Raw genomic sequence first — 13,554 nt, forward strand, 5'->3', positions numbered from 1 at the left:
CATTACCCGTTTTCGACCCGAACCATATCCGACCCGACCTGACCCGCCCCGCCCGTTTGCCACTCTTACTCCATAAACAAGTGAATTTCAGGGCATATTATATTCTAGCAACAGGGCGAATGCGAACTACCTAAAGCGCAGAGCTGATTTCACTAAGTCGATCGCGGAATAGTAGCATCAAGGGTAGACACAGAGCTAGGTTTGGGAGAACCCAATCAATTTTGTTTAAACACTTTATTTGTATTAAAAATTTATTAAATATGTATAAATATTTAATTACAAACCCAATAACTAAGACGAACTGTGAGTTCCATTGACAATTTCAAGACCCATAAACTTCAAATGTTGGTTTCGAGGGGACAATTTTTGATTTTGGGGGATAACAGCAATGCTCTTTTAGAACACATTAAAATTTATTGTACCAGTTTTTATTAAGTGAATTATAGTTTTAAAAGGTCTTTTAAAACAGATGTGTCATGATCTGCTAATCGGCTGTTCAAAAGATGTGTCCTTCTCCATTTTTTTATGTTGGATTCCTTACTTAAAAGATGATGACATTTTGAAAAGATGGTAGCATCATACAAAAGATGTTTGCTTTGTACAAAAGAAAAATGTCTTTATGCATGCCTTACGGTTTTCACTTCCATATGTAAGAAACTATACGACAGTTGATCAAAGTAAATCAACATTTACTTGATAAGCATACAGTTGACTGGAGGACACTATTAGCCTGTTTGGTCAAGCTTCCCAAGAGAAAAAAAGTGTTTTTTTTTCCAAAAGTATTTTTTTTTCTAATTTGAGGTATTTGACCAAGCTTATTTGGAAAAAAAAGTGCGTTTGGGAAGAAGCAGAAGCAGTTTCAGAGAAGCAGAAGCAGTTTCAGAGAAGCAGAAAAAAGTAGCTTCTTTCCAAAAGCAGAAGCAGAAGCAGTTTTGGCTTTTCTTCTTACCTAAAATACCCTTAACAAAATATAGTATATACCAAAATAATCCTTAAACCTAATACTTAGGATATTAATTTATAAATATTTCTTCTTATTTTTAGGAAAACTTTCTAATATATAGTAACTTTAGGGGTGAATGCTTTTATATTTGTTGAAAGAATTTTAATATATTTAACTTATATTAAAAGAATTAAGTACTTTTTAATTTTATTTTCATATTTTACTTAAATAAAATAAATTTTTTTAATTATTGCATGTAATAACAAAATTTTGATATTATTTATTTACTTATAATATTAATTATTAAGTAAATCTATTCATGTCCTTATTCGTAATTTGACACTTAAAAGCACTTTCTAAAAATCTTGGCCAAACACAAATTATTTTTCAAAAGTGCTTTTCAGACTGATTAGCCAAACACAAACCGCTTCTCTCCAAAAGTACTTTTTTCAAAAGCACTTCTCAAAATAAGCTGATTTCTCCGTCTTGGCCAAACAAGCTATATATCGCCTTAACTATTCTCTCCGTACATTAATTGTTTTAGAGCCCGTTTGGACATTAGAAATTTTTCCTTTTTTTTTTGGAAAAAATTTCACTTTTTTCCGAAATCAGCGTTTGTTCATAAAATTTTCAATTTTCACTTGAAGATGCATTTTGAAATTTTTCGAAAATTTGAAAAACTCCAAAAAGTTGTTTTTGAAAATTTTCACTCAGATCACTCACAAAACTTCAAAAATAACCCAAAAATTATATTCATGTCCAAACACAACTTTGTTAGGCTTTTAAGCTTGGTGTAGCTTAAAGAGGGTGAATGAGAAATAGAGGAAAAATGAAATATTTGAGTTTCCCTCCTTGGCAAAGGGACATTGTTCCATATTGGAGGAAGAAAAGGCTTTTGATGGATATATATACAATTGCTCTTCTTCTAGCTCTTACAGAGTTAAGAAGAAGGTAAGCCTACCGCCGTTGTCGCCATCGCTCGGCTCGACTTCGGCTTCGGTCAAAGATTTTTGACCGATTGATTAATCTTTTTAGACAAAATTCCTTTCAATTATTTAATTAATTAACGAAAATTCAATTCGGTTCATTTTCTTTCCCGAATTATTTTAAATCCGTTTTCTGTTTTCCCGCAATATTTCTTCCCACATGTTCCAACAACTATGACTGTTTCTGAAAGGTTGCAAACCTTTTCAGAAACAATGCCGAATAGTCTATAAATATGCCTTGAATCCCAAAATCTTTACGTACTAAATTTTCTGATTATCTTCTTCTTCTTCTTCTGCACAATATTTTCCAGTGTGTTTTATGACCATTGAGTGGTTCGAAGTTCACCGGAGTTTTTGGTACCAATACACTGGTGAGTAAAATCGCTCTATCCTGGGAGGATATATTCCAACACCTCAGGTACTTGAGGGGAGTAATTTCCTTAAGGACACACTGTGTATTCAATGAGGCTCAATTTATTCCTATATTGTTTTCCAGAATTTATTTCGTCAAACTGGTTCTACTAACTTTCTATTTCTGTTTCTATTTCAGAAAATTTAATGTTTTTATTGGTTATTACAGCAATATAAATTGAATAACAAACTCTAATTTCCAAATACCATTTTCACTTGAAATTTGTTTTCACTTTTTTCTGCAATTTTACAATTCTTATGTCCAAATGCCGACGTCATTTTAGAAAAGCAATAAACAGAAAATTTTGCACGCTAATTGGGTAGTGATCACAAAGAGGCAACCTTAGATATCCAATATCGCTTTTCCTTCCGGCGAGAGAAATACAAAGCGCAAACTCTAATCCATATACTTGGATTTTACTAAACGTTGCAAATTACAACACATCTTATTTTTTGGAATTCGAATTATATTAGAGGCAATTCAAACTCTTGGGCTACCCACTAATATGTACCACTGATCTAGTAAATAATGAGAAAGTGAGCTCCCATGCCCTTGTATATGAGGTGAGCGTAGCAAATACAGTAATGGGTTTGGAGCGCGGGTTCAATTCAAACGCTAGTTTTTTCTACTCGAATCATATAATAAATCAACCACAATTATTTTGAATTCATTAAATATAATTCTGAATTCGCTTTTAAGAAATGGTGCTAGAGAACGGCATTTGTATCCGAAGAAGTGAGCGTGCAAGGGCTCAAAAGAGAGGAACACCATGCAAAAGAAGAAGGCGACAGAGGGAAGCTGCCCAGAGGACTACTGCATGCTCCAGAAATAGTATTATCTGATGGAATACGGGGTCTAACATGTCTTTCTTCTGCTTCACTACTTGACTCATTAATTGCCTCAGCAGTTGATATCAATTTTGGAGGAGGAAGGAGGAAGGAAACTCTTTCAATTGCCCAGCAGTATTGTTGTTACTTGTTAATGAGGTTGGTGAGAGATCAAGAGGAGGAGGTGCGACCTGTTGAAGACATAATTAATTAGTTAAATTCAACATGATATCAAAGTAGGCAGAGGCCGCTGCTTCAATTCCCCTAATAAAAAGAGTAAGTTGAGGGCCCTGTCGGAGATATAATTAATTAATTAAAAAGTGTATTTTCTCTAACAACTTAATATTTTAGATGAGATGGTCACATAATTCAACATTACCTCTTGTAAACGCCTAGAGCTGAAGCCAGAGGGGGAATTGGAGTGGGATTGAAATTCAGGTGCTGCGGTTAGCATTTGGACAACTTCTCTGAAATTAACAGCTTCCACCCTATAGATTTTAGGGGGAATTGGTAGAGATGGAGCTATGGGTTTCTTGGTGATTGGTTTTGATGGAAGGCTGCGAACTCTACGGAGAGAAGAATTATATGGTTTTTCTTTCTTTTCTTCTTGTGGATGAACAGCAAAAGAACTTGAACTAGAGAAAGAAGAAGAATACATTTTATATGAATATGACTCCATTTTGGCTATATATGTTTACCTAAGTTCGAACTTTTGTGAGAAATATAATATTTATATTAACTGGAAAGCTTGTTAATTAAGAAGAATATATATCTCTGTCTTTTGAGTCCTTGTATATATAGAGAAGGAACCTGAAAGAGAGAAGATATTAAAATAATTAGTTGAGGCTTGAGGGGAATGAATTGATAGGATCGAGCATCGAATGGTATTAACGTGAAGTTTGTCTTGAGCGTCGGCTATGGCTGAAGCTGAAAACATTAACATAACTTATAATGTCCAGTTCACAAGTTTGACTTCATCTAACATTTTGCTTCCATTATTATTTGTCTGATCAGTAACTGAATTCGGTGTATTATTGTTTCAACTTTTTTCTGTTCTTTCAAATATCTTGGAGTTGTTTAGTGGCGGCGTTTGCTGCCAGGTTACCATGTGTTCTCGGTCTATTCCTTGTCTCCCTTCTTGATGGAACAATATCCGTACCCACACGTTGCGTAAAGAATATTACGAAGGATTGCATATAGGCGTTCGTAACACGCAGCGGAAGACAATAACAATCTTAGGCAGATCTTTTCGTGTTTAAAATTTATTTACATGTCAATAGATCGGATCGAAGACGTACCTGGTGAAGAAAGTCTCGTTTTAAATTCTTCGATAGTGCGAAGACTCCATGCGTATCCATACCGAGACTGATCCTTGCTATCAACTCTTTGACCAATGAAACCCGCAAACAAATTGAACGAATAATATAGTGTTGAAATTTTTCTCAAAAATCTCAACTCAAATTAGAAGAACAAGAAACACTTTTCTTGTAATTGTATTTTCTCTCTTGGCTTTGTATTGCACTCTCACTTTCACAAAGTGAGTTTTCTTCTCAAGGAAAAATTATGCGGCAAATTTTCTTCATCACCCTTTATATAGCATCACCTACAAACCCTTTTCTTATTTGGTTGAGGTAATGATTTACTTAAGGTAAAAGTTTATTCCAAAAATAAACTTATCGAAAAATTAGAATCCCATCTTAATGAGAAGATGCCGACACGTCCTTACGGACTTTCACGTGAATGCTGCTAGCGTCCAATTCCAAATTGGACTTTTCGTAAAATTACCAATCCCATTTCTTATGGGTTTGAAGTCAACTTTCACGTCAATCCAATTAAGAATTGGGTTGATCAAATTAAATTTTTCATTAATATTATATATAAATATTTGTTATATTTATCAACCAAGAGATATAATTTAATTTTTTATTTTAAATAGAAAACTTCAATTTGTTCACAATATTAATTATATTCTCTGTGCTAGCAAAGAATATAATAATATTTCATTTGGACTAATAATTTATTTATTTGACTAATTAAATTCTATAATTTAATTATCAAATAAAAAAATAATTAATCCTTTAACAAAGATCAGAACACTCGTTAGTGTGCGACCCCATAGGTTCAATACTAAGCCGGTAGCAAATTGATCACATCAATATACTAATCAAGGGTGGCGTCTAGCAACACTCCTTAACGATCGGATAAAATGAAGTATACAATTTACTCTCAAGAACCAGTAGAAGAATAATGTAGTAATTCCTTCTGTCCTTATAGCTCTGGATCACCCTAGGATATGGTTCAACTGTCAAATCCTAATAGGCGACCAACTATGTGTTCATGTCAAATATAATCGACCATTGAATGACCTAAGAAACTCTTTTCTTCTTTCATTCAATTGCCCTGGCCAAGGTCTTAATTTGGTCGTTTATAATTTATGACAACATGGAGCTTAAACTCATTACCAAGAGTTGACAGATTCCATCTTGATCAATCGCTAATTCTACAACTATTTAATCGCACCCAATATCCTTTCAACTATTGCCCTAGGGCCATAGGTGTCTAGTATCAAAGCACAATAAATAACTTGTCAATTACTATGACGATCTCAGGTCAAAGGAAACGGTTACATCACATTCTTCAAGAGAATATCCTATTGACAGTTTATGGTAATTCTAACCATTAGGAATTATCCAATGAGTCGGTTCAATGATCATATCTCTATATGCATCATCTATCTATGTAATTTAGTTAATGAGATCAACTAATCTTTATCCCATAAAGACGATCACATAAATATTGATCTAACGAGATTACTAATGTCCAAATTAATAATCCTACGATCAAGAACAAATTTAGATTAAATTATAAGAAACTTTACTCTCATTATCATGATCTCCATCACAATGTCGAGTCTCAAAATTTAATCAAGGACCTTATCAAATTAATCAAGCAATTAATAACAATGATAAAAGAATATCAAATGCCATACATATTTTATATCAAATAACGTTCACAAAAATATGTTCAAATCATTAAATATGATATTGGATCTAGGGCATATCTACTATATCCCTAACATATTAAATATAATTTATCATAAAAAAAATGTTACTTGAAAAATACGGTAGACATAAAAGAAGCATGAAAGGATTCCATTTTTTTATTGGCTCGTTATATATATCGAAATCTTTTTGCTCTTCATATTTATGTATACGGTGGACACTCATGGTATGTTTCAAACAAAAGACGAAAGAATTTATCAAGAATAAGTATAGCAGAATGATTTTATTTTAAACTCAATTAACGGATAGGTTCTTTAGATGTCAATGCAAGTAATTAAATTCAATATATATATATATATATATATATATATATATATATATATATATATTATCTTTGCAATCTTCCCACATCAATTGTATCCATTTTCAAATACCTTATACTAATAATGGAAAAAGGGCAAAAACAAAAGGGACGCTTAAATAGATATATTTTGGTACTTCGTTTGATAAAGGAGAATATCATGCACAAAAGTAGTAGTAAAATTTAAAATCAGAAGAATCTCAAAGTCTTATCCTCCGTCATCTTAGACAAAAGTTTGTCCTTGAATCGATCTTTGTTACATATGGTTATTACCTTGTAGTTATTCTATAGTAGTCATGTGATATCACTCAACTTTTGACTAGCGTTTTATTCACCTTTGTTCTACATTTCTTGTATTTACAACTTGGACTATTGTAATATAATAGATTATCCTTTCTTTAGCCAAAATAAAATAAAATTGGACTAATGTATGGTCCGATATAACAATGGTGCAGTACAACTGTCACTCTGTTTTATGCTCTAAACATATATATATCTAATTAACCAGAAAAGAATGCTAAATGTCTTATAAATTGAGAGATTAACAAATTGGAAACTATTTCTGTAATTGACGATAAATAGGGCCAGAGACAGTCTATTAAGCTAAGTTTGTTAATAGTAGAGGAACTTCAATAAGGTGGAACCGTGCAACGAACCGTCAAACAGTCTATTCAGATCGACGGGGCACTTACAAACTCCATTTTCAAACTTCGAGATATTTAAATACCATAATTCAACCTGTGGACTAAATCAAACAAAATCATTTTCCTTGACATATTAAAGACAGAATTCTTCTAGAACTATCATCCTGAATTGTTGGCTGGCGCCAATTTGCTGTCCATGTTAAGGCTGTTATTGTGGTCCGGTCCAGGGCCTAAATGGGCTAAATGGGCTAAATGGGCCGGGCCAAACGGTTCCGGGCTTTGGCGGGTTGGTCTCTGGCAGTTCCGGGCCAAATGGTCCCCGGCCTAACTGTCCTGGAGGGTGGAACCGGCCCACTGCAGGCCTAAGCCCACTTGGTCCCGGCTAAATGGTCCGCGCCCACGGGGCCTAAACAGGCCTAAGTGTTCCGGGCTATTTTTTTTTGATTTTTTTTATCTAAGGCAATTTCTATATATATAGTATATCGCCTTATATAATTGTGACTTAAATCTTTTAATTCAAATTTAAACACAAAATAAATGGTAAATATGACAAATACATCTAACATGAAAAATATTACTAAATGCAGGATTTAGTGTAGTTGTAAGCAACCGTATAGCATTAGTGTTACTAGAAGCATTATCAATTGAAACTGACATTATTTTATCTCTAATGCAAAAATATTTACAAATATCTGCAACTATGTTAGCAATAAACTTACCTGTGTGACGTGAATTAATTATTCTATAAGCAATAATGCGTTGTTGCATTTTGCATTCCTCATCAATCCAATGAGTGGTAACGGTACGATAATCACAGTCATTACCACTTCTACCAATATTAGTAGTAATAGCAACGCGATAATTTATATGAGTAAATAAATAGTGCAAATATTGTTCATATTCATGTTTATATTTATAAATAGGCAAAATACATAAGTTGTCACCTGACCTATTGCCCAAATCCCCTTTACACACTTTCTATGGACGATAATAATATTACACACGCAAACTTTTTAAACTGTATCTAGTACACACCTCTTTTGACCAGGTCCCATAAAAAGTTCATTCGTGTATTTCACGTGTTTGACTTTTGTTTATAAACTTAAAAATAAAAATATAAAATATAAAATTACAAATATGCCCTCATCTTCTTCAACTCATACCTGCAACACCATTATAGAGCAGGTTTTAAAATGGAGACAACCAAGAACATTCTACCAAAATATTCCTTGCCATCAAATATGGTCATTAAGCTATAAGACAACTTTTTGAAATCATTACTCCCATTTGATTTAAAATTACAGATGCAAAACCAAATCGTGGAGGAAATTCAATCAAAAGTTGACGAAATTGCGTTACTAGTTAGGTTTCTCCAATGAAGTCAACACGACCGGATCAACCTGACCCACCCACTCTTTAGGTTCGCTTTCTTCAAAAAACACCACCGGTTCACCTCGCCGGTCACTCGAAACGCCGACACCAGTGTAATTTCCTCGCTCGATATCCCTTTTCTTTCGCATCCAGTTCCTTCCTCCCTGCTGTCGAGCTAGAACTCGAACTACCTGTTCTCTTGTGTGACTACCAGAATTTATCCGACGACGTCGAGTCTAATGTATCATTTTGGCTTCCATTCTTCCATAGAGTCGTCGACAGCAGAGTTAAACATGGAGTACCTTGCTTATACGCTCCTGATGCTTTCAATGCCACGTCCTTTATCTACACCACAAATTGAGGGAGTGAGTTCAGAGGATGAAGATGGAGAAGAAGGGGTTGTGACCCAATTAAATAAAATTTGAATACGTAGCACTTTAATAAATAATATAATAGCAAAAAATCAAATTTCACGCGCTTCTTTTCTGTGTAAACACGCGAGTCAAAAATGGTATGTAGTAGATACACTTTAGAAAGGTTGCGTATGTAATATTATTATTGTCCACAGAAAGTGTGTAAAGGGGATTTGGATCATTGGTCGGGTGGGTACTTATGTATTTTGCCCTTTGGAATTCAACCAGAGGCGAAGTCAGGATTTCAAGCTTATGGGCTCGGATTTTAATCTTTTGAAATTACTGGGTTCTATATTAATAATTTATACATTTTTAATGAAATTTTTAAAACAAATACAGGGTTCGAACTAAAGTTACTGAGTTCGGCCAAACCCGTATCCAACACTCTAGCTCTGCCCCTGAATTCAACAAGCAGTTCTATGAAGAAAATGAGCTTTGGTCTTCGAATATACAAACTCAATTGTATGAATTTGATGTTAGGCTAGAAACCCGTGTTTTAGCCATAGTATTACATGCCAATGACTGCATTTTTTACGTGCGTTTGAGTTCAAATGATAGTGAATTACACTTAGTACGTGTTTTATGCCTAGCAAGAAGTGATCCTGAGCTCAAAAGTTAATTTGGAGCTAAATTGATCAATTTGGAGCTTTGAAGTCTGAGTAAAAGCCCAATATATTAAGCCGGGATCGTGTTCGGAGGTCGTGTACCAAGTCCGGATGTTAAAAGAGGACGAAATAAGTTCACTATGAGAAAATTACACTACCACGCCGCATGGGGCGCCGCAAGGCGCGGTGCAGCAGTGTAAAATGCTGCCTGATGCGAAAAGTTGAGGCTGCTGATAAAATGCACTAACGCGCCACATGGTGCTGCGCGACTGTTCAACTTTTACAGAGTGAAGTCCTAGTTCGCGCAGGAAAGAGTTTTTTCGTCTGGATCCAACCCTACTTGGTATAAATACATGTAAAAACGCTATTTTGGGGGGTTGGACATACTTTTGACACAGATTCGACCAAAGGAGGCAAAGACACAATAGGAGCAAGGCGGGGAATTCTTCTACGACTTTTTCCTTCCTCTTCCTATTTTTCATTGTTGGTAATGACTTTTAGTATTGTAGTTTTATATACTATTATGAATATTTAATTTGTTATCTAGGGTTTTGATGGAACCTTTTGTAGGATAAATTCTTGTTATGTTTTTATATAATTGAGCCGCAGTATAATCTCTATTTGTTTAACTACGTTCTTGTTGTAGTTAATTGATAGGATCCTCAATTAGCTGTGCCTATTTAGTATGCATTACTCGGGAGAGAGTGCATATTTAGGTAGTTGTTAAACAACATCACTCCCGACGTATGTGAGGAATCAATAACCAAGGGTTTAAAGGTGGGATTAGGGATAACGAAACCTTGGGTACGATCTAAGTGAGTTGTAATTAAAGCCAGCTAGCGTAACTCGGGAGAGTATGTCTAGTAAATTGTCGTAATTACTCGGGAGAGAATTACAACACGCAGAGCGTTCATGATCGGTAGAGAATACTTAGGCGAAATTATAAAAGACACAACGGGAAAGATTCAGACAATTGGGGAAATCATAACTCTAGACTTCCTTAATCTTTTCTCTAACCCTTAGTATATTTAGTTGTTAATTTACTATTTTAATTTTTTAGTTAATTAGTTAAACACAAAAATCTAAATATCTATAAGTTAGGAATTGTTCAAGCTTGTCTTCTTGGTGATAGTGACCAGTTGTAGCTACACCTTAGATCTCTATAAGATTCAACTCCGGACTTATAAACCAGATTATATTTGCAACTACCGCTTAGTCCTTTTTATAAACCATAGTGGGCGTAATCAGAATTCAAACAAACATCAATTAGTCATGGTTTCGTGCAAATTGCAAAGTCCCGAATGTTTCAAGGATCATCATTGAAAGTCATAGTGCATTATTTTGTTTGGCAATATGGAAGCACCCACAATCCCAAAGACTCTTTCCGTTATTTTTACTTGGCGGGTACACTAAAAATAGATTTTCATTTTTGTTTGTTATTTTACACATATCAAGAGAAGATAATTTTTTTCTGTTATATCCACAGTATTTATTACTCATTTTAAATCATTTTCTCACATTAAATAAAATATGCATCAATTAATATGAGTATCATGATACTTATGCACTTTATTTATTATTTTTTAAGCGACATAAAAAATCAAAACGTGCCAATTAAAAGTGAACAAAGAATGTAATAGTTTAAAAGTTTTATCTACTTTTACCTTTCTTTTTCTTTTTGTTTAAACCTCTCTGCCCATTTTTCCTCCTCTTAATTTGGAAAGCAGAATACAAGTTAACATTCTATAAACAATGAAGGCTGGAGTGGTAATAGGACAGGTACATCAAATCTAGCAACAAAGAAAATTAGCAAAAATTGATAGCAGCAAGAAGCCACTGGGCAGACTTCAAGCAACCAGGGGCGGATTTACATATGTTAGACCAAGCGGTGTTACGTTGCTTCGTCGAAATCGTTTTACTAAATATATATATATATATATATATATATATATATAAAGTAATATGCAAAAGTAAGAAAATGTAAAATGACAAACTTGCACGTCTTTTGAAAGAATTATAAGAAAATATACATGACTTCACACCATACAAAAAATGGCTCATGTTTTTAAGTTTTATCTTACCTATAACCCACATTATACATATTTTGAAAGCACTTGCAAATTCAAAATCTGTGTTCTTACAACCATTGCTTCTAAAAGCTATGGAGTTAATTCTTTGTTCTCACAACCATTGCTTTCACTCTCTCTTCTTCTCACATCTTCTACATATGCTTCAAGGGGCCGTGTATTTTATGCTTCTCTTATGTCACCTGCTTGCAATGTAAGAAAATTGAAGAGTAGAAGTCCACCATTGAAGACCATTCAAAGCTTTGCTTTTGAAAATCGATTTTTTTTTGAATTTGTTAGTTGTTTGGATTGGGTGTCGTTCCAATTGATTGAATATATCAAAAGGAGTTCAAAATTTAAATTTGAAGTGATTTGGAGTAGATTTGAGTTAAATTTCAGAAAAGACACAAGGAAGAAGACGAAGTCAGTTTTTTATATAATTATATATAATCTTGTATAATAGTGTATATGAGTGTAGAAACATACCGTATACACTATTATACACTTTTATACACCCTTATACAAGCGTCTGTAGACGAACTTCTTCCACGATTTTCAGTTGCAATTCTTGTTCAAAACCAATCCAAATCTCCATTAAATGACTTCAAATTTTATATACAACATCCTTATACTATTTCTAACAAGTCTAAATAATACTTACTCCAAATTTCTCACAAAATCAAATTCGGAATTTAAACCCACATATTTAATCTTGTTAAAAATCTAATTTTCACCACCCAAATAAATTTGGTTTGTTGAATTAATATTTGAGTCATGTTACTGATTCGAAAATTAATTTAAAAGCTTGAGGAATCTTTTTTAAAAATTAAATAGTAATTTTGAGAACCTATTGGAGTTGGATGTTGAATCTTAACCTATTATTTTTGGGCTAGTTGGTTGTAAATTGAAATATGAGCTATAAAAGTGAAAAGTATGGAGCTCAGTTGTTCTAATGTGAAATTTTCCCCAATCTTTTAGGTCTTGGGCGAGCCTCATGCCTAATGCATTTTCTCTGTTTCTCAAGTGTTCGAGTTTAAGCTGTTGAAAGACTAAGTCAATTACTCAAAGGTTACTTTACTATTCTAAATTATCTAGTAAAGTCATTTTTTTTTTCGTTTGTAACAAAGCAAATCACTTAGCTATGCTTATAACATTCAAAAAATCACTCAACCAAAATTTTCAAACTTTTGATTGCAAAATATCTATTTTATCCTCTAAGTTTTCAACCTTTCTCTTTTTTTTTTTTAATTTTTTTAAAGATGTGATGATATTTTATATCTTTTTAATCTATATTATGGACTTACCGATAGAATAAATTAATTTTTTATTATAAAGTAAAAAAGTGCAAAATATTTTTTAAGCATATATAATGTTGGAATAATAAAATAATTGAGCATAATTTTTAAGCATATATAATATATATTATAAACTATGTCTCTATTTTTAATTGTTTATATTAAATGCATGTATTATAAGTTTTAAAATCTTTTATTTTCAATTTTGTAATATTCTTTTGAGTTTTTGTCATTATTATCAAAATTACTTATGCGAATAAATTATTCTAATTATATGTTTTATTGTGCTCAATTATTTTATTTTTCCAACATTATATATACTTGAAAAATATTTTGCACTTTTTTACTTTATGTATAAATATATTTTTTCTATAGTTGAGTTCATAATATAGATTAAAAAGAGGAAAATAATATTAAAACATAAAAGAAAGAAGATAAATGTTGATAATTTAGAGGGCAAAATATGTATTTGATCATTAAAAGTTTGAGACATTTGGTTGAGTGATCTTCTGAGTGCTATAGGCATAGTTAAGTGACTTTGCTGTTACAAACAAAAGAAAAATAACTTTACTAGATAATTGCAAATAGTTAAGTGATTATTTGAGTAATGGACTCTTGAAAAACATTCG

General features: G+C 32.9%; 1 protein-coding gene across 1 annotated transcript; it reads right to left on the minus strand.

Moving 5' to 3' along the window:
* Positions 1-3,254: 3,254 nt before the first annotated feature.
* On the minus strand, positions 3,255-3,826 carry LOC104239431 (VQ motif-containing protein 29-like). Its single transcript, XM_009794055.2, has 2 exons — positions 3,548-3,826; positions 3,255-3,359 (listed from the first exon to the last, which is right to left on the minus strand). The coding sequence occupies exons 1-2, from the start codon at positions 3,824-3,826 to the stop codon at positions 3,255-3,257; spliced, it is 384 nt and encodes a 127-aa protein (XP_009792357.2).
* Between the last annotated feature and the right edge of the window lie 9,728 nt (positions 3,827-13,554).

The sequence above is a fragment of the Nicotiana sylvestris genome, chromosome 2 (assembly GCF_000393655.2).
Source record: "Nicotiana sylvestris chromosome 2, ASM39365v2, whole genome shotgun sequence".
Taxonomy (NCBI): Eukaryota; Viridiplantae; Streptophyta; class Magnoliopsida; order Solanales; family Solanaceae; genus Nicotiana; species Nicotiana sylvestris.

Excerpts from the sequence above, each read along its gene's own strand:
- LOC104239431 (XM_009794055.2), bottom strand. The coding sequence starts at position 3,826 with ATGTATTCTTCTTCTTTCTCTAGTTCAAGTTCTTTTGCTGTTCATCCA. Across the intron at positions 3,360-3,547 it reads GCTCTAGGCGTTTACAAGAG|GTCGCACCTCCTCCTCTTGA; the intron begins GTAATGTTGAAT and ends TGTCTTCAACAG.